This window comes from Mustela nigripes, chromosome X (genome assembly GCF_022355385.1).
Source record: "Mustela nigripes isolate SB6536 chromosome X, MUSNIG.SB6536, whole genome shotgun sequence".
NCBI lineage: Eukaryota > Metazoa > Chordata > Mammalia > Carnivora > Mustelidae > Mustela > Mustela nigripes.
In genome coordinates this window covers 91,669,787-91,694,376 of record NC_081575.1, presented here as the reverse complement: position 1 = coordinate 91,694,376, position 24,590 = coordinate 91,669,787, and the positions used below count along the sequence as shown (strand labels likewise).

The 24,590-nt window shown below is 38.7% G+C and overlaps 1 protein-coding gene across 3 annotated transcripts in view; it reads left to right on the top strand.

Annotated features, from left to right (window-relative positions):
- Positions 1-24,590, top strand: part of PRRG1 (proline rich and Gla domain 1) — a 250,258-nt gene that overhangs the window by 71,481 nt on the left and 154,187 nt on the right. For all 3 annotated transcript variants that reach the window (XM_059384961.1, XM_059384962.1, XM_059384963.1), the window contains exon 3: positions 20,043-20,203. In XM_059384961.1, coding sequence (XP_059240944.1) covers positions 20,043-20,203 — 161 coding nt within the window. The remainder of the gene's footprint in view (positions 1-20,042; positions 20,204-24,590) is intronic.

Genomic DNA, 24,590 nt, shown 5'->3' with positions numbered 1-24,590 from the left:
AGTAGGCAGAGAGGCAGGCAGAGAGAGAGGGGGAAGCAGGCTCCCCACTGAGCAGAGAGCCCGATGTGGGGCTCAATCCCAGGACCCTGTGACCATGATCTGAACTGAAGGCAGAGGCTTTAACCCACTGAGCCACCCAGGTGCCCCTGGAATGTGGCTTTTTGATGAACTGTAGAACATGTTTTGTTAGGCCAACCATCCACTCCTGGATCTAGATTGCAGCTAACTATCACAGAGGTAATATCATACCGTCTATGCTGACAGGTTGTAAAGCATTGACTATAACATAGAGTTTGGTATTTAAAACCGTATTTCGTATTTGGTGACTTCGTCTACCTGCCTTTTCCCCATTAAATGGCTATTATCGGTTACAGTTCTTTCCATATTCTTCCATATGGGACAGAACTATAATCAGTATAGATAGGATCCATAAATTAAAAAGAAACTTTTATGTCTAAGAACTGTAAACACTAAGACAAATGATACCCTTGCTAATATAATTGAGGCACTAGTGAAAGGAGAAATACCTATCATCTGTTTTGATGATTCCACCTGATTGTGAACTTAATTTTGTATAAATTAGAGCATTTGCTAATTTTGTATTTGTTTTCTGGGGGTAAGGTGTACCCCCTCATCCATAAATATCATGTATTAGAATATTCTACCTTTAAATCAGTTCTTAATGATTGCTGGTAACTTGATTGCTGCCATCTACCTTCTCAGGAAAATTCTTTAATAAGGAGTTACGAATTGTGAAATTCCTTCAAAAGAAAATTTGGCCTTCTACCTTTTTTTATGAGACAATCTGTTAGGCTATTTCTCTGTATCTCATTATTCCTTATTAAGCTTAAGATCATTGGACAAGAGACACCTGAATATATGCTGTAAATTTTGGTTTTACAAGAAAACCATGCTGAGTTAGTTAGTAAGACTCACCATGTTTGTTTTGTCTTTAGAGAATACTCACTTTATAGACATACATTACCTCTATTGTTTTCTCTTGTAGAAATCCATTTCTGGCATTTGCGCCAGATGTATTCCTGGAAACCTGCCTGTTATCAGCTGGCATTTTGTCACATACCTCTGGAGGCACAAAGATATATATTTTTAAGTGTTAGGTAGTGATCATAACCACCACATTGTCCTTAAGAAGCAGCTTCAGGATTTTTTCTTCTCTCTAACACTGAGGCTTCCCACTCTCACTAGCTCAGTCCTGTAACTTCAAATTAATTTTTTAAGTATCCAACTTCCTGTATAGCCTTTAACTCCCTAATTCCCATGAAAACATGGGAATATATGTACATATGTATATATGTATATATATACATATATACATATATATACACTACATGCCACCCTAAGCTGTACATTTGTGACATATTGATTGGGTATATGAACACCTAGACTATATAACAAATTCTGAATTAGAAAACCTACTCCCTATGAAAAAATTAATTTTAAGTTCCTCAAGTAGGTTACAGAGGTGAGATACAATTGGGAAATGCCTTTTTCCCACCTTATCAAGAAATAGGAAGATGGTCCAAATGGCATCTTTTTAGTTTACATGACTTTGTTTTTTAGTAAATGAAATGTCACTTTGGAATGTGGGAATTTTGTTTTTCTAGGAAAAGTTATTTCCATCAGTCTGTGATAAGAACTACTTACTTCATACCTTTTTCAGCCAGAAAAAACCTTGAAGGCATTGTAGGCATGACCCACTGAGTAAATAATAGTGTCACAATGGCTCAGAAGCAAGAAAACAAGGAATTCTGAATATGATGCATCATAGATTTTTTTTTAAAGATTTATGTATTTATTTGACAGAGAGAGAGGTCACAAGTAGGCAGAGAGAGGCAGGCAGAGAGAGGGGGGAACCAGGCTTCCTGCTGAGAGAGAGCCTGATGCTGGGCTCAGTCCCAGGACCATGAGATCATGACCTGAGCCAAAAGCAGAGACTTAACCCACTGAGCCATCCAGGCACCCCGCATCATAGATTTTTATATAAATCTTAGCACAGGGTTGGGTGGGGCGGGCATGCCTTGTTGGTATTCTCTTCTATTTATTATCTGCTGTTGGTTTAGGGGATGGTGGTTGGTTGGCTGGAAAATAATGTATTCATATCTCAAAAGGGTTTGGATAAGATAAACTATGCCTACACAACAAAAATCTTCCCAGTTATAAAACTTCCCAGTTACAACTGAAAAGGCCTAAGAAATGATATACAACACCTTAGCTTCACAAATTAGGAGACAGGCCCAGATAAATTAAGCAACAAAATAAAGAACCATGCAGCCAGTTTAGTGCCAGAGCTGGAACAGGAATCTGCATATTGTGACTACAAATTCAGGACCTTTTCACCATATTACACTCCTCTCTTTTCTTGCAGTTTCACTAGTCTTAAGTCACGGTTGGTGAAAGTGGTGAACAGATTATTGGCTTTCAAAAGATTGTTTCCAAAGTCAGTGTTCATGTGACAAACAGGAGGCTTATATAAGTGGATAGCTTAGCATATTCTGCAGTCTTATGAGAAATTCACAACTAAACAAGGTATTAGAGATTTATTCAAAAAAGAAAAACAGCTTCCTGGTTAGTGTGTGGACCCATTATAGAGTCAGTTGTTGCTATGCCAACATTTACACAACATTCTCTAGGAACCAACTTTCCATTTGAATAAATATATTTTATGCTTACCTTTTTAATAAGTGTTTAAAAACACTTATTAAGAAGTATTTTTATGGAAATAGTTCTAAAACAGATCATGTAATCTACTTCCTTCCTAAACAATATCCTGAACATCATGGTCCTTTCTTGATGACTCAGATTCATCATTATAAACATAATCACCGATGCCTACAGCTTTGGGAGTTGTTAGTATGGGGGAAGGGTGAGGTTAAAGCCTATTCCAAATAATCCTCAAAGGGCCTTCTGTCTCTCTTTTCTCTTGCCTTCAGATTAATCAGCTTTCACTTCTTGTTTCTCTCAGCGTGTTGAAGTAATTCAGCCTATCCTACCCCTTCTGCTTTTCAGCTTTAATGTGCAGGGAGGCTTTCAAGTTTCATAGCCAGGCTCATGGATGAGAGTTGCATGAATTGATCCTTGATGAATCTAAGGGAGCTGAGGCTTCCTGCACATAAAGCATGAGATAAATTGTAATGTGCGACCTTGGTCATCTCTTGTTTCTAAGTTCATGAGATTGGGTTTATTTGAGTGTTTTCTGCATAAATGATATGTTATAGTCAGTATCCACAATGATCATGTAAAATACTGAATAGCTACCTAAACTATCAAATAACCTAAAAATGAATAGAAAATAATTTAATCATTCAATGTATTTTGTTGTAGCTTCTCCTGATTCTCTTCATGTGAGTCATGTGTATAATTTTCATTTCTTATTCTAGCCTTCTTAAGATCTTCTTTGTGATCTGTTAAAATTCTAATGATAATAGGCTGTCAGCATACGTTTGACCAAACTTGAAGTTAATAAAAGTAAGCATATAAGTTATTGTAAAAGATGCTTCCTTATGATTTTGTTACAGATGTCAGATCTGTATAATAAGGACCAGAAATAGACCTTGATTTACATTCTGAAGAATTTCTGATATTTTAAAATCTCTTTATCTCCCAAATATTTATTAATCATCAAAGTATATTGTGGCCACTACATGACATTAGATAATTGAAAGAACCTATGAGGTTCTCGTAAGGCTTTAATGTGGCTAAATATACAGTACAGCAGGAGAAAAATGGCTAAGGTGATTTTTTAGTTGCATGGGATAACTTTGTCTTCTAATTGTGAACCACTGAGATATGTCTAAGATAACCTTGGTTTCAGGGGAACCAGGCAAGGCACAAGTTCACTGAGAATCTTTGACACTCTGCCAGTCATATAGCTGAAGGTAGGCTGCATAATCAGTTAAGTCAGATGCACACCATCAGTCTATTCATTTTCAATAAGCAGTCTAGACAGTCTAGTACGGAGTGCCTCCAAGGGAGTTTCAGACTTAAAATAGCACTTTATGAAGCTAGCACATTTCATCCTAAACTTGACCAGGGGAACCAAACTCCCAGGCATCCCTAGATTTAAGCATACAGGTTCACTGCAAGTTAACCCAGTCCTTACTCATTCTGTATTTTCTGAGTGTCTTTATTATCCATTTGGCAGATCTCCTGTTTTTCCCTTTATGCAATAACTGCCACTGTGATGGTGACAAGTCATGCCGCTATTTAATGAGCATTCATTTTTTTGCCAAGCCGTGAGTTAAGTATGTTATATATATTACCTCATTTATAACCATGAGATTGGTGCTATTATTCCAATCTTACAGATGAAGAAAGCAAGCTTAGGGTTTTTTGCTTTTCTCCCATAGCTGTTTGCTGTAACAACTTTTTCTTACTTTCTAAATGTGTAACTGATGTGTACCAGTGAACAACCTTGGGATACCAATGAGATCACATTTGTTACTCAAACAACTGCAGCCCCTGGTAATACAAGAATGTCTTCCTTCCCTGACCAACCTTATTCCCAGGGGAAATTCGAGAACTCTAGGATTACACATTAGGTCTAGAAGAGTAGGTCTTGACTATTGCATTGAAGAAAAGGTAATGGAGTGTTAGATTAATTGTGCAACGTTCCCATTCTGTTACTCCCGATAGTCTTGCTACTGTCGCCAGGATGTAGTCTTCTATCAGATCCAGGGCAACTAAACCAGGTGTTCTGGTATCCAGAACAGTTCCAAGTACACTAAAGGAATCAGTTAAAGTAATTGAATAAGTTGCCCTAGCTGGGGTGGTATTAATTTTCAGCAGGTCCTGGAAAAGAAAAGAGTACCTTTCTATTTAGCATTTCACTTACTTTTGCCACCCACTCCATAATATAGTAGGCCCGATTTCCCAGTGTTTCAGCTATTTAGTGACCTTGTTGTTTCAGTTTTTGTATTCCTGGTCTCTTCTACAGACAAGCTCATAGAACCAGAGGGGATAATTGAGAAAGGGCTAACTTAGTATAATCTACAACTGAGTGATGTGACTAGGGGAACTACACTGTATTCTTTTCTTGCTACCTGTAACTCTTATGAGGGCTGCAGTAACCCATGTGACAGGTTTCTATAACTTTGGACCTTCAAAATGATCATGGTTTCCTTTCTCAGAGAAGGAACTTCCCACCCATTTAAGTTTAGAGTGCCAAATAGATTTGGAAGAGCGGTGGCAAGATTCCATGTCTCCAGAAGCTGTAGGTCAGAGTCTCCCTCTTCCTGAGTTTATGGTGCCCTTAATTGTCAGAGTGATTTTTTTTTTTTATAGCAGCCATAGGCCGAAAGAAGTACCTAATAATTCCATTTATTACATAATTAGGTTCAGACAACTTAATAAATATTTCTATCCTGACAGCTTAGTAGCCATTTAAGAAAGTAATATACCTAAATTGAAAGAAAGTACTATTTTTATTTCAATCTTAATAGGCGTGCATAGGATTTGTGTTCCTGTTGTGCACTAACCAACTTCTCACACCTTGGAATCTAATTGGATGCTGCCACCTCCATTTCCTGTTCCATATTGATTTTTCACACAGCATATTTTTAAAATCACAGCTGAAAATCCAGCTTCACAAAGGAAGTGGGCATAGAACTTTCTAATGATGAAACTGTTAATTACCTTAAGCTGGTAGTTTGTGTGGCCAAAAGTTGTTGAGTATCAATGCATTTCCTTTAAAAATATAAAATATCTTCACATTCTCCATGAATTTGCTGCAGCACCCTAGGGGCCCTTGGTACACAAGTTGGGTACCAATGTGCTAGTTCCTTGCTGAGCCAAAAAGCATCTGGCTATGTCCTCTTCCCCAAAATAGTATGCATCTAGCTACTCCACCTCTACTCTTAGGGGAAATGAGATGATTCTTCTAGAACAAAAAGTGTTCATTAGAACAAAAAAGTGTTCTTTTAGAACATGAGATGGTTCTTTTAGAACAAAAAGTGTTCCTCCAAAGGGAACACAAATAGTATTCTACACATTTCAAAAGATAGTTTCTCTTGCTAAAAAATGGATATTTAAGTGCTGTCTCACTGGAAACTTTGCTGTACATGTACTTATTTCACAGTTGTATATTAAGTTTGCAGTGCTACTTCATAATCAGAGGCACAGTCCATGGTTTCCCAGGTTCTAGATACTTAATCTTCAAGTTCTTCCCATTCTGCCTTTTCATTTATTCCGCACTTATTGAATCCTATTCTTAATCAAGTTCTTTACCAGGTGTTACGAGAGACAGGTTAGGTAGGTCAAAATATTAATAATATATGGAGCCCTGCCCTCAGGAAGCTTAAAGTCTTCAGGGGGAACCAGAGAGACATACCAAAAATTACAATACAGTTTAATTAATTGCTGTAATTGAGGTATTCACAAATACTGAGAGTTGATAGCACCTCTGTCTAATGAAGTGGGTAGTAGAGTCTGGGGAAAGTTTTTAGAGGCTGTTACATCTAAATGGAATAGTTCATTAGGCAGAGGAAATATCAGGTACAAAATTAGGGAGGCATAAAGAAATGATGAAAGATACGGTTTGACAGGGATAAGGTGCATGGTGGGTGTAGTGGCCGAAAAAACCACCCAGTAGCTGTATCTTTGCCATCTTTCCTCTTCTTTCCATTCCTATTGCCACCACTCTAATGCAGGAGCTCATTATTTCTTAATCTGGTCTATTTTAAGTAGCCTTTTACCTGGCCTTTATCCCTCCGTTTTCTCTTCAGCCTTCCCCCAAATCTGTTGTATCTATACATTTTTTTAAAGTGATGAAGTAGTATTCTAAAATCTTGAGTGCTATTGAATAGTTTAAATATTGTAGTTTAATACTGAGTGCCTCTATGACATGGCTATTGGCCCCCATTTTCAGTTTCACTTTCCACTCCTCCTCTTTTGAATCTTATACTCAGGCCCTACTGACCAAGCTCACTGTACCTCATCTATGTCCCTTGCTTTATTCAGTTGGAAACTCTCATTCAATATTTTGTTTTCCTAGGATGTCTTTCCTCGTCATATTTGCACATCCTGATCCTACCAATCCTTAAAAGGCCAGCCCCCAAAAAACTTTCCGGGACGCCCCCCTCCAGGTTACTTTCCTACCCGCAAACATATGTACCCAGTAGAGCTATGCCTGCCTTCTGACCTCGAAGAGCATCCACCATAGTCCGTCTTTCATTAGATTTCTTTGTGTTTCTTTTATCCTTATTATCTTTTGCACTGAAGAACCTTGAGGGCAGAGGCCATCTGCTAGTCATCTTTGTAATTTGTCATGATACCCTACATAGTCTATATTCAGTAAGAACGTCCTAAGAAAAAGAATTGTGTTCACTTGAAAAAATGTAAATATTTGCAACTTTAAATAGTGGCTACTTCAGTGAAATCAAACCCAACGTGAGAGAACTGATTAGATAATTGGAGTAGACATTTTTTGGAGGTGGTTCTTAATTTGCAGGCCTATTGTCTGCTGTTTTTCAGCAAATGTTTGTATGTGATTACACTCGCACTAAAGATTTTTTGGCATAAAAATACCAGTTTTAGTGTTCCACAATGCATTAAGAACTACATTCTACAATGATGTATTTTGTTTAAGGCAGTAATTTAGGTAGTTACTTGAGCCATTCTCATTTATTTTTATCCTTCTCTTTTGAAGAGAAGGCATAGGTGAGAGCTATTTATTTTGAAATTATGAAAAAGTAGTTACATTTTTAAAATAGATACACTTATTTAGTAGGTGTGTATGTATCAGTGTTAGATTTTAAATATTTTTAGTAGTAAGGGTGTTTTCTAATTGAATCTAAAGAAAACGGTTTAGGTTTTTCTTTATTTCCTTAATGAGAGAGGTACATGTTTCAGTAACACCGCAGTGTTCTATTCTCAAAATAAATTTACATCCTGTATACTTGTCATATCGTTTACTCTCTGATGCAGGTATACAAATGATTCCAGATAGCTGTGGGCTGGCTCACATCCTTTGATGAGAAGGAAGCAGAGGAAAGTGATCAACGTTAGTTTTAAAATCACTGCCTTAGTTTTGGAAGTCCAACTATAAGGCCTTGCATCTTGGGATGTTTTACGAAAACAGTGTTTTACAAAAATGTAGTCTGATCTTATCCTTCAGGTCCACGCTGCTACCTTCCCTTATTTTCTTTCCACTTTGAAACACTCCTAATTCTGGTATCATCCATTAGATTTCCAAGTTGCTTTGATGAGGACCTGACACAACTTCCTGTTCCTAACATATGGCAGACATAACTAACCTATAACAGTATCATTCCTACTGGTCAGATTCTTACTGTGGGTGGTATCTTTTACTTTTTAATTTTTTTATTTATTTGACAAGAGAGGTCACAAGTAGGCAGAGAGGCAGGCGGGGAGGTGGGGGGAGGGGAAGCAGGCTCCCTGCTGAGCAGAGAGCAGGATGCGGGCCTCAATCCCAGGACCCTGAAATCATGACCTGAGCCGAAGGCAGAGGCTTAACCCACTGAGCCACCCAAGCACCCTACTTTTAAATTTTTTAAAAAATCTTTATTTTTTCATTTAAATTAAAGTTGGTTAACATATAGTATAATATTGTTTTGATGAGTAGAATTTAGTGATTCATCACTTACATATAATACCCAGTGCTCATCCCAACAAAACCCCCCTCCCCTCCTCCCCTCCAGCAACCCTCAATTTGTTCTCTGTATTGAAGCATCTCTTACAGTTTGCCTCTTTCTTTTTATCTTACATTATTTTTCCATCCCTTCCCCTATGTTAATCTGTTTTGTTTCTTAAAACCCATGTATGAGTGAAATCATGGTATTTGTGTTTCTCTGACTTATTTTGCTTAGCATAAATACCTTCTAGTTCTATCCATCTTGATGTAAATAGCATGATTTCATTCTTTCTGATGGCTGAGTAATATTCCATTGTATATATACCACCTCTAATTTATCCATTGATCTGTTGATGGACATCTGGGCTCTTTCTATAGCTTGGCTCTTGTGGACATTGCTGCTATAAATCTGTACCTTACAGGGGGCGCCTGGGTGGCTCAGTGGGTTAAAGCCTCTGCCTTCAGCTCAGGTCATGATCCCAGGGTCCTGGGATCGAGCCCAGCATTAGGCTCTCTGCTCAGCGGGGAGCCTGCTTCCCCCTCTCTCTCTGCCTGCCTTTCTGCCTACTTGTGGTCTCTGTCTGTCAAATAAATAAATAAATAAACCTGTGCCTTTTCCCGTCCCTGTGTTTGGAACCTATGTTCGCATCCTTTGGGCAAATACGAGTAGTATAAATTCTTGATTGTAGGGTGCTCTGTATTTAACTTTTTGAGGGTCCTCTATACTGTTTTCCAGAATAGTTGTACCAGTTTTCATTCCCACCAATTGTGTAAAAGTTTTCCCCTTTCTCCGTGTCCTCCTTGCCAACATTTATTGTTTCCCGTCTTGTTCATTTTAGCCCTTCTGACTGGTGTGACATGGTATGTCATTGTGGCTTTCATTTGTATTTCCCTGAAGCTGAGTAATGTTGAAGCATTTTTTCATGTGACTCTGAGCCATTTGTATGTCTTCTTTGGAGAACTCTCTGTTCATGTAATCTGCCCATTTCTTGACTGGATTTGTTCTTTTTTGGGCGTTGAGTTTGTTCTTTATAGATTTTGGATACTAGCCCTTTATCTGATAAGACTTTTGCAAATATCTTCTCCAATTCTGTAGGTTGTCTTTTAGTTTTGTTGACTGTTTACTTTTCTGTGCAAAAGTTTTTATTATCTTGCTGAGATCCCAATAGTTCATTTTTGCTTTGTTTCCCTTGCCTTTGAAGACATGTCTAGTAAGAAGTTGCTGTGACTGAGGTTTTCTCACTCCAGGATTTTGATGGATTCCTGTCTCACATTTAGGTCTTTCATCCATTTTGAGTTCATTTTTGTATATAGTATAAGAAAGTGGTCCAGATTCAGTCTTCTACATGTGGTTTTCCACTATTTCCAATATCATTTATTGAAGAGACTGCCTTTTTGCTATTGGATATTCTTTCCTGCTCTGTCAAAGATTAGTTGACCGTGGAGCCAAGGGTCCATTTTTGGGTTCTGTATTCTGTTCCATTGGTCTAGGTGTCTGTTTTTGTGCCAGTACCATACTATTATTTTTTTTTTTAATTTTATTTATTTGACAGAGATCACAAGTAGGCAGCCAGGCAGACAGAGAGGGGAAGCAGGCTCCCCGCCAAGCAGAGAGTCCAATGCAGGGCTCGATCCCAGGACCCTGGGATCATGACCCGAGCTGAAGGCAGAGGCTTTAACCCACTAAGCCACCCAGGCACCCTGAGTACCATACTGTCTTGATGATTACAGCTTTGTAATAGATCTTGAAATCCGGGATTATGAGGCTTCCTGCTTTGCTTTTCTTCTCAACATTCCTTTGGCTATTCAGGGCCTTTTCTGTTTGCATACACATTTTAGGATTATTTGTTCTAGCTCTGAAAAATGTTGGTGTTATTTTGATAGGAATTATATTGAATATGTAGATTGCTTTGGGTAATATAGACACTTTAATTATATTTATTCTTCCAGTCCAGGAGCATGGTATGTTTTCCCATTTCTTTGTGTCTTCCTCAGTCTCTTTCATAAGTGTTCCATAGATTTCAGCATACAGATCTTTGGTTAGGTTTATTCCTAGGTATCTTAGGTTTTTGGTGGAACTGTAAATGGGATCAATGCCTTGATTTCTCTTTCTGCTGTTTCATTATTGGTGTATAGAAATGCAACAGATTTCTGTACACTGATTTTATATCCTGGAACTTTGCTGAATTCATCACTTCTAGCAATTTTTGGCAGTCTATTGCATTTTCTACAGAGTATCCTGTCTTCTGTGAAGAGTGAAAGTTTGACTTCTTACTTGCCAGTTTGGATGCTTTTTATTTCTTTTTGTTGTCTGATTGCTGTGGCTAGGACTTCTGTTACTGTGTTGAACAACAGTGGTTAAAGTGGGCATCCCTGTTGTGTTACTGACCTTAGCGGATAAGCTCTCAGGTTTTCCTCACTGAGGGTATTAGCTGTGGGTCTTTCATATATGGCCTTTATGATCCTGAGGTATGTTCTTCTATCCTAGTTTCTTGAGGGTTTTTTTTTTAATCAAGAAAAGTTGCTGTATTTTGTCCTGCTTTTTCTCTATCCGTTGAGAGATGCAGAACCATCATATGGTTCTTATCCTTTCTTTTTTTAATGTGATGTATCACGTTGATTGATTTGCAGATACTGAACCACCTTTGCATCCCAGTGGGATAGAGCCCACTGGATCATGTTGAATAATTCTTTTAATGTACTATTAGATCCTATTGGCTGATATCTTTTTGAGAATTTTGACATGCATGTTCATCAGGGATATTGGTCTGGAATTCTCCTTTTTTGTGGGGTCTTTGTCTGGTTTTGGAATCAAGATAATGCTTGCCTCGTGGAATGAGTTTGGAAGTTTTCCTGCCATTTCTGTTGTTTTGGAATAGCTTCAGAAGAACAGGTATTCATTCTTCTTTAAATGTTTGGTAGAATTTCCCTGGGAAGCCACCTGGCCCTGGACTCTAGTTTTTTGGGAGATTTTTGATTACTGACTCAATTTCTTTGCTGGTTATGGGTCTGTTCAGATTTTGTATTTCTTCCTGTCTCAGTTTTGGTAGTTTTTATGTTTCTGGGAATTTATCCATTTCTTCCAAATTGCCTAATCTGTTGACATATAATTGCCCATAATATTATTTTATACTTGTTTGTATTTCTTCGGTGTTGATTGCGATCTCTCCTTTTTCTTTCATTATTTTATTTGGGTTCTTTCTCTTTTCTTTTTGATAAATCTGGGTAAGGGTTTATTAATCTTGTTAATTGTTTCAAAGAACCACCTCCTGGTTTTATTGATCTGTTCTACTGTGTTTTTTTGTTTAATCTCTGTATCATTGATTTCTGCTTTAATCTTTAGTATTTTCCTTCTCCTGCTGGTTTTAGGCTTTATTTGCTGTTTTTTTTTTCCAGTTCCTTTAGGTTTAAGTTTAGGTTGTGTGTTGGAGACTCTTCTTGCTTCCTGAGAAAGACTTCTATTGCTATATACTTCCACTTATGTCCACCTTTGCTGCATCCTAAAGGTTTGGGATTATCATGTTTTCATTTTTGTTTGCTTCCATATACTTATTTATTTCTTCTTTAATTTCCTGGTTAATCCACTAATTCTTTAGTAGGATGGTCTTTAACCTCCATGTATTTGTGGTCTTTCCAAGCTTTCTTCTTGTGTTTGACTTCAAGTTTCATAGCACTGTGGTCTGAAAATATGCCTGGTATGATCTCAATATTTTTGTGCTGCTTGAAGCCCGATTTGTGACCCAGTATGTGGTCTATTCTGGAGAATGTTCCATGTGCACTCAAAAAGAATGTATACCCTGCTGTTTTAGGATGAAATGCTCTGAATGTATCTATGAAGTTCATCTGGTCCAGAGTGTCATTCAAAGCTATTTCCTTGTTGGTCTGTTTAGATTATTTGTCCATTGCTGTGAGTAGAGTGTAGAAGTCTACTACTACTATTATTAATATTAATGAGTTTAAGTTTGCTAATAATTGGATGATATAATTGGCTGCTCCCAAGGTGGGGGCATAAATATTTATAATTGTTAGATCTTCTTTTTGGATAGACCCCTTTATTATGATGTAATATTCTTTGTCTCTATTACAGTCTTTAGTTTAAAATCTAGTTTGTCTGATATAAGGATTGCTATTCCAGCTTTCTTTTGATGTCCATTATCATGATAAATATTTCTCTACCCTCCTCACTTGCAGTCCAGAGGTGTGTTTGGTTCTAGAATGAGTCTATTGTAAGTAGCATATTTAATCTATTCTAATACCCTATGTCTTTTGATTGGAACATTGAAGTCCATTTACATTCAGAATAATTATTAATAGTTGTGAGTTTAATGCCTTTGTATTGCTTGTAAAGATACTTTCTGTAGATTATGTCTGTTCCCTTCTAATCGTTTCTTCTGGTCTCTCTTTCCTACTTCAAGGGTCCCCTTTAATATCTCTTGCAGAGCTGGCTTAGTGTTCACCAATTCCTTTAGTTTTTGGTTATCTTAAAAACTAAACTCTTTATCTCTCGTTCTATTCTGAATGACAGCCTTGCTGGATATAGTATTCTTATCCAGATATTTTTCCCATTCAGCATGTTGAATACATCATGCCACTTTCTTTTGGCTGGCCACGTTTCTGTGGACTGGTCCGCTGCTAACCTTATGTGTCTACCCTTGTAGGTTAAGGATCTTTTATCCCTAGCAGATTTCAGAATTCTCTCTTTATCTTTGTATTTGCAAGTTTCACTATGCTGTGTCTTGGTATTAACCTGTTTTTGTTGATTTTGAGGGGAGTTCTCTCTGCCTTTTGCACTGGAATGCCTGTTTCCTTCCCCAGATTATGGAAATTCTCAGCTAAAAATCTGTTCAGATAAACCTTCTGGCCCTTTTCCCCACTCCTCTTTTTCTGGGACTTCTGTGATATAGATATTATTGTGCTTTGTGGAATCGTTGAGTTCCATGTTTGTATTTGTAATCTAATAGTTTTCTTTCCAGGTACATAATTTTATCTTCTGTATAACCTATTTATTCCTCCTCTTACATTCTCGTTGTGATTTCTTCCAGTTAGTTTTGCATCTCAGTTATAGCATTTTTTATTTCAGCCTAACTAGTTAAGTCTTTTATGTCTGCAGCCAGGGTTTCTCTTGTGTCTTATATATTTCTTCCAAGCCCAGCTAGTATTCCTTTAATTAATTAATTAATTAGCTTTTATTTTTCAGAAGGAGTTCTACTCAACAAAAATATGCACTGTTACCATTTAACTGCTCTCCCCAAATGATAAATTTCTCCAAATAGTATATATTTATAATATTTATCATTGTTAAAATTTATTCCGATTCTTCAATTATTCTCTTTTGGAGAATATTTTGTTTCATAGAGTTCTAAATGATGAAAGAGGTGGTAATCTGTTGATAAAAAGTCAAGTGTGTGTGATGGATATTGCAAAAGCTTATGATCCTATTCATTTATTCCCTATGGTGGTCAGATGTTGTCATGGAAAAGTATAGGTCCACCCATGTCTGCTAACCAATGTCGAGTGTGTTTAGATCCATTTTTGATACATAATTTTAACTTCTTGACAATAAGATGCCTGAGTTAATAGTTTTGCCTGAGTTAAAAGTAATGGAATACTCTCTTTGCAGACCACCGTACAGTTACCAGAAACTTCTTTTTGGTTGTAGTGATGGTTTTAACGCATTTGTGAACTTCATCAACATCCAACCATTTTCTAGACCACTTACTTTCATTTTTTTTGTCAAAGCTTATGCTCCTTTTCAAAATAGGTCTCCGCTCTTTCAAATATTAAAATATTAGACCACCTCTAATCATCTCAGTTTATGATCCTTGTCAGTTGGTTACCTACCAACAGTCTTACCTTTCCTGTTGCAGCCAGGTATTGAGAAATTCTAGCAGAAACTTCTAAGTCTGGTTCAAGGGCTCAAACTGCTGTTTTTTGTTTTGTTTTTTAAGATTTTATTTATTTATTTGTCAGAGAGAGATCACAAGTAGGCGGAGAGGCAGGCAAAGAGAGAGAGAGGAAAGCAGGCTCCCTGCCAAGCAGAAAACCTGATGCAGGGTTTGATCCCAGGACCCTGAGATTGTGACCCAAGCCGAAGGCAGAGACTTTAACCCACTGAGCCACCCAGGTGCCCCTCAAATTGCTGTTTTGAGGTTAGCTTCCACCATGGCTCTTAATTGATCTTTATTTAAAACAGATTTGGGTCTCCCTTGAGGTTCATTTTTCAGACTCTCATCTCCAGAATAAAATTTTTCAAACCACCACCGTATAGTCTTTTCACTAACAGAGCCTTCTCCAAAGACAGAATTGATGTTTTTTACTTGATATGGCTACACAATATTCTAGTTTAAATTCATATAAAAACAGTATTCACAAATATTTCAAAGATATGGTACTATTCACTTATGTAAAAGGTGATGATTTTTCTGAGTGTTTTACTTGTCCCACGCTGTGGCACAAGATTTACATGCAGCAGTCACCTGTTGGTCACACCCGGTGCATGACTTGACCAACTTCACTTTCTTGGTGTGAGTTGAAGACTTGGTCATCTTTAGCAGCGGTGACGGTGGCAGCAGCAGCAACTTGGGCTCCCTTAAGCCTAGCTAGTATTCTTATGGCTGTTGTTCTAAATTCTTGTTTAGATACAATGCTTATATCTGTTAGGAACTAATCCCTGGCTGTGATTTCTTCTTGATCTTTGTTTTGGAGAGATTTCTTCCATCTTGTCATTATGTCTAGGTTTCTGTCTTTTGCATTTTGAAAGCTTGTTATGTTTCCTGCTCCTTAGTGTGGGACTATATTAAGGGTTCATACACTGTCTAGGGCCTGGTGCTTCAAGAAGTGTTTCCAGTGTTTGCTGTGTGCACTCAGCCATTGTGTTTTGGCTGCTATTTCCCACAGGTCAGTCCTCTGCAGAGCTCCTTCTTGTTTCAGTGGAGAGTGTTTGGACCTTGATGTAGGTGTGCTTTTATTTGTTTGATAAGCCTGATTTTAAAAAAATAAAGAAGAAGAACCCTGATCCAAGAAAAGAGTAAAGGAAAAAGAACAAAACAACAAAGAAACAAGAAATTGTAAGCCTGATTCCAAAGAAAAAGAAAGAAAGAAGGAATAAAGAAAGAAAAGAAGCCTGATTCAAAAAATGAAAAAAGTCAACAAGTAAAACAACAATTGAACAAAAAACTATAAGCCTGTTTTGAAAGACCAAAAAAAAAAAAAAAAAAAGTAAAATAAAATTTTAAAAATTTAAAAATAATTTAAAAAAAGAAAGTCTGGTCCTATTTCCACCAGAACTAAAGCTGAGGCTTTGGAGCGCTCTCTGATCAGTAGACTTGGTACATGCAGAGGACCTGTGTTGGTCTTCTGAGGGAGGGGCCGGCTGCACTGGCTCACAGACAGACCTGCCTTACTGTGGGTGCCCTGGCCTGGGCAGGGGCATGGGGTTTGGCGTAAGCAACTTCATTCTCCACTGCAGGGGCTGTGTTTTTCTCTCTGAAGTCGGACCTTGCTGTTAGGAGCTGGGGTGGAAATGGTGTCACCCACCTTCTCAACCTGAGGGGAGGGGAATTCACAGCTGCTGCCGTTCGGGAGGCCCTCACAGAGAAGCGAACAATCTCCCCTCCTTTGTTCCAGGCTTTTTTCAGATCCCTGAACTGAAAGCAGTTCTGTGTTTTATCTCTGGCTAGTGGCTGGAATTCAAAATTCCAAACCTTACGTGACCTGGCAAGGTGCAGGCCCTTTGCCCTTCCCTAGAGGAGAGCCTTTCAGCGCTGCGTCCGGCACCATTCTGCCCCATGAAAGCAGTCCCACTGCTGTGCTGGTGCCCGGAGTCTGTGGTGAAGCACAGCAAAAAGTTGTCCCCTGCTGTTTAATGGCTGCTCTATGGCTCCTGGCAGCAGGCCTTTTGTCTTTGGAGAAGCAATATACACTCTTGCAAATGTACTACAGGAAGGGGAGCGCTCTCTCGCTCTCTCTCGGTGTGACTCAGGGGATCCCCACACCACAGTGTTTTGCAGGAGCCCTACTGTTCTCTCCGCTCTCTCCCTCTCTCCTTAAGCTCGCTCCACGTAAAGGGCTTCCTCCTCCTGGAGGCACTGCGGCTTTCCTCTTTATCAGTTCATGTCTGCGAACCTCTTATCTGCCACATTCTCTTCCTCCAATTGTGCAGATTGTTTGCTTAATCCTTAGATCGATTTCCTAGATGTTCGAAATGACGTGATGTTGATCTCGCTCTGTTCAGGGGATGCGGCGAGCTTAGAGTCCCCCTACTACTCTGCCACCATAACTCTCCGGGTGGTATCTTCTAATTGACCAAATTTATTTGGCAAATGAGATAAAATCTACTTGTTAGCATATTCTACATAGACTTCTCAGTATTATCTTACTTTGTCGCCCAGTACAAGAAGTACAAATACTATGTTTGTGGAGTGCTCTTGGTAATTTGACTAGGCTGGGATTAGAGAGCTGTGTTCTGCTGTACATTACCTTAGAGCTGCTTAACTTTCTGAATTAGCCTGCTTTCTGGTTGCAAGGGTGGCTGCTTTCCTTGACCCCCTTTTCCATGTAGATAGTACATAAGAAAATTGTTTCTGAGGAGAATTATTTTTTCTCTTAAAGTCTTAAACTACATCATTGTTGATTGTTTGGTTTGTTTTCAAGAAAACTGCCCCAAATCCAGGGATATCTTAGACTGTATTAAGGAATCTATTGCATTTAAAAACAAGGGAGCAGACAGGACCAGTTTTACACTTGTCAGACCACTCATAGAATACTGCACTCAGGGGCGCCTGGGTGGCTCAGTGGGTTAAGTCGCTGCCTTCGGCTCAGGTCATGATCTCAGAGTCCTGGGATCGAGTCCCGCATCGGGCTCTCTGCTCAGCGGAGAGCCTGCTTCCCTCTCTCTCTCTCTCTGCCTCCCTCTGCATCTACTTGTGATTTCTCTCTGTCAAATAAATAAATAAAATCTTAAAAAAAAAAGAATACTGCACTCAGTGTAGAACACTATTTTATGAAATAAAGATGGTGCAGACTCTGTCTATTTTATATGGCCAACAGATGAAGAATCCAAGCAGGTCTGCTAAGTATCAAAAGAGAAGCTTCAGTGGAAATCAGTTACTGTCTTCATGTATTAGGTGGTCTGTTTATTGAAGGGAATTGTATGTCATTTCAGAAGGCATAAATAAGACCAACGGCTAGAAAGTTGTTAATTCAGTGAAATGTCCTTTGATAAAGGGCTCTGTAATCAAATATGACAAATGTATGTATCATATTTCTGTTCTAGAATTTTGCAGATACAGGTTAAATACATGTTAGGGTCCCTAAAAAATCATGCAGTGAAACATCTTGCTAAATTTGTTAATGCCAGCATTCCATTGTAGTTAGACCAGCAGCACCAGCATTACCTGGAAATGTATTAGAATTGTATCTTTCGGGGCGCCTGGGTGGCTCAGTGAGTTAAAGCCTCTGCCTTCAGCTTAGGTCATGATCTCAGGGTCCTGGGATCAAGCCCCACATCAGGCTCTCTGCTCAGCGGGGAGCCTGCCTCTCCCGCCCCCTGCCTACTTGTGATTTCTGTCTGTCAAATAAATAAATAAAATCTTAAAAAAATAAAAAAGAAATGTATCTTTCTTAGCTCTACCCCAGACCTATAGAATCAGAAGCTCTGGGAGCTGGGCCCAGTAACCTCAGTGATATTAATTCCTCAAGAGGATTCTGATGCTGCAAATGTGAGAAGTATTGCTAGAAAATTTGTTTTTTTCCCAATTCAGCAGCACCCTTTTCATTTCTTTTGTACTACTTGCCACAGTTTTTGTTTTTTACAATTTCTTCTAATGATATTCTTTGACTCAATAGTTCATTTTTATAGATAGCTATCCTTCTGTGGTATAGAAGGAAGGAAACTCTTATGAAAGGCTTACCATAGTTTTCAGCCTAATGTAGGTGCCATCCAGGTGGTATGGATACTGTGAAGAATCTTAAGTAATGAATCCATATCTTCTATGAAGAGAAATACTCATTTCTCTGAGGTAAACCTTAAGTGCATTGGTACTGTTGACATTTTTAAAAGAGCACTTATTGTTTTTCATTTACCTTAAAATGTTTTTTGTTAAATGTAGACTTTAACATCTTAAAATAATCTGTAATGTGCCATTTCTGGGTTGCTCGGTGGTTAAGGCCTCTGCCTTCGGCTCAGGTCATGATCCCAGGGTCCTGGGATCTAGCCTCACATCGGGCTCTCTGCTCAGCGGGGAGCCTGCCTCCTCCTCCTCTCTCTCTCTGCCTCTCTGCCTACTTGTGATCTGTCTGTCAAATAAATAAAAAATCTTAAAAAAAAATCAATAAGATTAGAGACTTCTCTGATTTCCTTGCATTAGCAGAGATCAAATTCTTGTAGCATTGTATTTATCTATACAAAGAAGTATGAATGGCACTTTCAGAACAATGAAATTACAGTTTAAAATGATTAGGTAAAATTAAAAATAATTCCCCATAAGTGTACCTGTAACTAGTGCCTTATTTATTTCAGGGGATATCATAAATGTGTATTTTGAGTGTTTATATGAAATGCTTCTATAAGTCATATGGAAGAATTTTCTTTTTCTATAGGACAGTGAAATTGGGTTGACTTATTAAAATATCACAATATATTTAACTTAAATGTATTTAGGAAAAAGTATTAGTGTTCCTTGGAATGAATTATGGCCAAATTCATCTAAATTTCTTGATATTGTTTTGTCAGCTTTTCTTTTCATACAAGTAAGGGTTCCCTGGGTTTGTATTACTAGGGCAGTTGGAACTTTATTTTTATTTAGGTGGACAGAGACTGGTAGTCTGGAGATTGGATTTTGATTTGGTTGCTGGTGTCCAACAGCACAATGCCTGGATGCATCCACTTACAACACCGGGTATAAGTGGTGCACTATTACTGTATTTAGACACCGATGGTTAGGGGCACCTGGGTGGTTCAGTGGGTTAAAGCCTCTGCCTTCGGCTCAGGTCATGATCTCAGGGTCCTGGGATCGAGTCCCACATCGGGCTCTCTGCTTAGCAGGGAGCCTGCTTCCCCCGCCCTCTCTGCCTGCCTCTCTGCCTACTTGTGATCTCTGCCTGTCAAATAAATAAATAAAATATTAAAAAATAAATAAATAAACACCAGTGGTTGGTAGGAATGTGCTAAAGTCTGAATCTAACCACGAATTATGTCCCTGCACCTGTCCCTGCCCAGGGCAACTGCTACTGCGAAAGGACATGCTCACAAGAGGAGGAGGGCAGCACAGGTGGTGGTCTGGAGTTAATGTCACGTCGCTGCTGACTCAGGGGAAGAGGTTGAGGATGCTGGCCGTGGTTTCTGAAGAGTACCTAGCAGTTGTCACCTTGTGCATTAAGTTTCTGCATGTTTCTCAAATTAAAATTTTATGCTTATGATTTTATCTCTTCTTAGTTTTCCTCACAGGAGAAAAAGCCAATTCAGTATTGAAACGCTACCCAAGAGCGAATGGACTTTTTGAAGAAATAAGACAGGGCAACATTGATCGTGAGTGCAAGGAAGAAATCTGCACATTTGAAGAAGCAAGAGAAGCTTTTGAAAATACGGAGAAAACTGTAAGTATCTTGGCATTTTTTAAGAACCGTTCACAGCTTTGCCTACCTTTTGGATGTAGGTTTGCAATCTGCATTCCTGAATTGTGGGCACTGCTGTCAGTTACAGATCGATCCCAAATCACGTTTGTGAAGAACTCTGGAATGGCATCGAAGTAAGGATACTCTGTGGATGGGAGGCGAGTTCACTTCCCTGTGTGCTGATCTGTCTTTGAGGGCCCCTGTTTCCCCAGGACCCTGCTGAGCCGAGACTGATCAGCCTAGCAAGGGGGGAGGGCTTGTGTCACATGAGGCTGTGATGGAGAGAGTGACCGTATCATCACCTTACTCTGCCACATCAGTGAGAAGGTGTGGAGGAACCTAACACATACTGACGCTGTCTTAAAATCTCTCACTTCTTGGGGTGTCGGGGTGGTTCAGGTGGTTTAAGTTTCCAGCTCTTGGATTTCAGCTCAGGTCATGATCTCAGGGTCCTGGGATTGAGCCCACATCAGGCTCCACACTCAGCAGGGAGTCTGCTTAAGGATTCTATCTCCCCCACTGCCCCTCCTCCATGCTCTCTCTCTCTAAAATAAGTAAATCTTTAAAAAATATCTTTTTTTTTTTAAAGATTTTATTTATTTATTTGAGAGTAGGCAGAGAGGCAGGCAGAGAGAGAGAGAGGAGGAAGCAGGCTCCTGCTGAGCAGAGAGCCTGATGCGGGACTCGATCCCAGGACCCCGAGATCATGACCTGAGCTGAAGGCAGCGGCTTAACCCACTGAGCCACCCAGGCGCCCTAAAAAATATCTTTTACTTCATGTACAAACGAGAACATATCCATATTCAAACTACCTACCCCACTCTGAAGAATACTCCTACTTCTTCTTACTCTAGATGGCATGCTATTCAAGGAGAGCAGAAATGGGAAAGCAAAAGGCAGTGGTATCAATTCTGTGGCACTGCTTTGCAGTTGAAAATGGCATTACCAGGGGCTAGCCATTATATAAAGATCCATTTTTGTGCACTGACCAAGAAAGTAACACTAGGTGCTAAACACGTGATGTCAGATGTGCTTAGTGGGATATCAATTATATCTCAGAAGCAGCCAGTATAGCAGTTTTGAAGAAGAGGGTTTGTTTGCTTTTAAAGATTTATTTATTTATTAGAGAGAGAGAGAGAGACTATGAGTAGGGGGAGGGGCAGAGGGAGGAGAATCTCAAGCAGACTATCTGCTCACCATGGAGCCCAGCCCAGGGTTTGATCCCACAACTCATGAGATGACAAGTTGGATGCTTAACCCACTGAGCCACCCAGGTGCCCCAGAGAAAGAGGTTCTGATTTTTTTGTTAGGCAGAAAAGGACCCAGAAGTTACGAGGAAGGAGTTCGAGGAGAGAGGATCAGGGAAGCACCATCATTGGATTCCAGTGTGCAAAGCAGAAGCAAAGTCAGTGTATAAATTGATAAGCTGTGAGCATCAGTTTCTATATTTGTACTTATTTTTTATTGATGTATAATTGACATACTCTATTAGTTTCAGGTATATACCATAGCAACTGGACAGTTGCATACATTACTTAATGGTCACCACCACAGTAGGCATCTTCTGTCACCATGCAGTGTTGTTACAGTATTACTGGCTGTATTCCCTCTGCTGTACTTTTTATCACTGTGACTTAGTTTATATCTGGAAGTTTGTGCCTCTTAATCCTTTTTATCTATTTTGCTCATCCCCCATCTGCCTCCCCTCTGGCAACCACGTTTGTTGTCCGTATTTAGGGTCTGTTTGCTTGTTTTTCAGGTTCCACATATAAGTGAAATCATATAGTGTTTATCTTTCTCTGCCTCATTTATTTCACTTAGTTCAATACCGTCTAGGCCTGTTCATGTTGTTGCAAATGACAAGATCGCATTCTGGCTTATGGCTGAGTAGTGTTCCACTGTGTGTGTGTATACCACTTCTTTGTTTTTTTTTTTATTGTATTATGTTAGTCACCATAAACTACATCATTACTTATCTGTTTGTTTATCCTTGAACACTTAGGTTGCTTCTGTATCTTGGCTACTGTAAATGTTATAGTAAACATTGGCATGCATATATCTTTTTGAATTAGGGTTTTTGTGTTCTTTGGGTAAACACCCAGTAGTGGAATTACTGGGTCATATAATATTTCTTGCTTAATTTTTTTTAAAAGATTTTATGTGAGAGAGACAGAGTATGAGTAGGGGAAGGAGGTGGAGACCAAGGAAGAGGGAGAAGCAGACTTCCCACAGAGCAGGAAACCTGACATGGGGCTCCAACCTAGGACCCTAAGTTCATGACGTGAGCCAAAGGTAGATGCTTAATTGACTGAACCATCTAGGCGCCCTCTGTTTTTAATTTTTTGAGGAGCCTCTATACTGGTTTCCACAGTGGTTGCACCAGTTTACATTTCCACCAACAGTGCATTACATTTCCACCAACATCCTTTTAAAGCATTATTTCTTGTCTTGTGGATACTAGCCGATCTGACAGCTATGTGGTGATGTCTCATTGTGGTTACGATTTGCATTTCCGTTATGATGAGTGATGTTGGGCATCTTTTCATGTCTCTATTGGCCATCTAGATGTCTTTTTTTGGCAAAATGCTTTTTCTGGTTCTCAGCCCATTTTTGAAATTTGATTATGTATTTGTTTAAAGTGGTTTTTATTTTTTTATTTATTTTAAATCAAATGTATTTATTTCTTTAGTGACAGAGAGCATGAGTTGGGGGAGGGGCAGAGGGAGGAGAGAAGACTGCACTGAGCATGAAACCTGACTCAGGGCTCAGTCTCACGACCCTGACATCATGATCTTAGCCAAAAGCAAAGTCGGATGTTTAACCAACTGAGCCCCCCAGGTACCCCTAAAGTATTTTTAAAATTTTAAATCCCACAGTTATAAATGAAAAAAACAATCATCTACAGTCCTGTCATGCAATCACAAAGCACTGTTGGCCTTTTAGTTTCTTTCCAGCTATTTTGCCGTGCACCTGCTTAGTTCTCATTTGTTTTATTTTACACGTTTTTATTTTCCTTCTTATGAAATTAATATATGGCCATTATAGAGAAATTTAAACTATAATAAAACATGAATAAGATCATTTCAGTTTTAGCACTGTCAGTTTTCAAATTTTGGCATATATTATTCTAGCCTATTTTTAATATACAGATAATTTTTAAAAGTAAGATTATAGTATCAATAGTGCTTTATAGCATGCAGCCTTTAATAAAATCTGGTTCATGTTTTTCAAACAAGCAAAGCTTAGTTTTTGATATTACCTTTTTTCAAAAAATACAAATTTTAGATATTCTACCATAATTTTCATAAAGCTAATGACTTTTCTTCCTGCTTTATCATTCTTCTGTAATGGAAAGGTAAGAACTTTAGTGGGAAGATATTTTGAAATTATGTAAATCTTCTCTTCTTCATCAGCTTATTACTCAGTAGTTTTAACATCTTCTCTTGATGATTCTTGACCAACTCAATAAAATCATAGTTGCTAAATGGTGATTTCTAACTCCATCATATGTACGTTTATTGGTTGGCATTCCACTATGGGCAGGAACTTTCCTGTTATCTAGCTGTCTATCTGTCTGTCTATCTTTTAGTACAGATTCCAAGATTACTTTATATCAATGAACTGTAATCTCTTACTGTCACTGTTTTGATCAGATTGTCCCAAATTGGGCTAATGGAAGTTTCTTTAATTTCAAACTGGCTTCTCTGTCTTTTTGAATTATCATTTTATTTACTTTTTTTTTATTTGAGAGCGAGCATATGCATGTGCACACAGTGGGGGGAGAGGGAGAGAGAGAATCTTATGCAGGCTACATGCCCAGGGCAAAGTCTGACTTGCAGCTTGATCTCACAACCCTGAGGTCTTGACCTGAGCTGAAATCGAGTCAGATGCTTAACCCACTGAGCCACTCAGGCATCCCCGCTTATGGCTTTTTTTAAATGCAATTTTTTTTTTTTAGGTGGGCTTCACACACAATGTGGGGTTTGAAATTTCAACCCTGGGATCAAGAGTTAGATACTCTACTGAATGAGCCACCCAGGTGTCCCTGCAAGTGTTCTTTCCATTTTTATTGTAGCCATAAATTAAACACATTTTATTGAATGTGGATTTTTGTTCATAGTGGAAAAGCCTTCTACACCATAGTTAGAGAGGAATTCACAGTTTCTTCTCATATACTTGAGTTTTTACATTTAGATCTCTGATTCACTCACTAGTTTATTCTTGAGTATAGTGTGAGTTATGGATATGATTTTTTTCACGTGGCTATAGAGTTGTCCAAAGACCATTTCTTTAAAAAAAAAAAAAAAAAATCCCGGGGCGCCCGGGTGGCTCAGTGGGTTTAAAGCCTCTGCCTTCGGCTCAGGGTCCT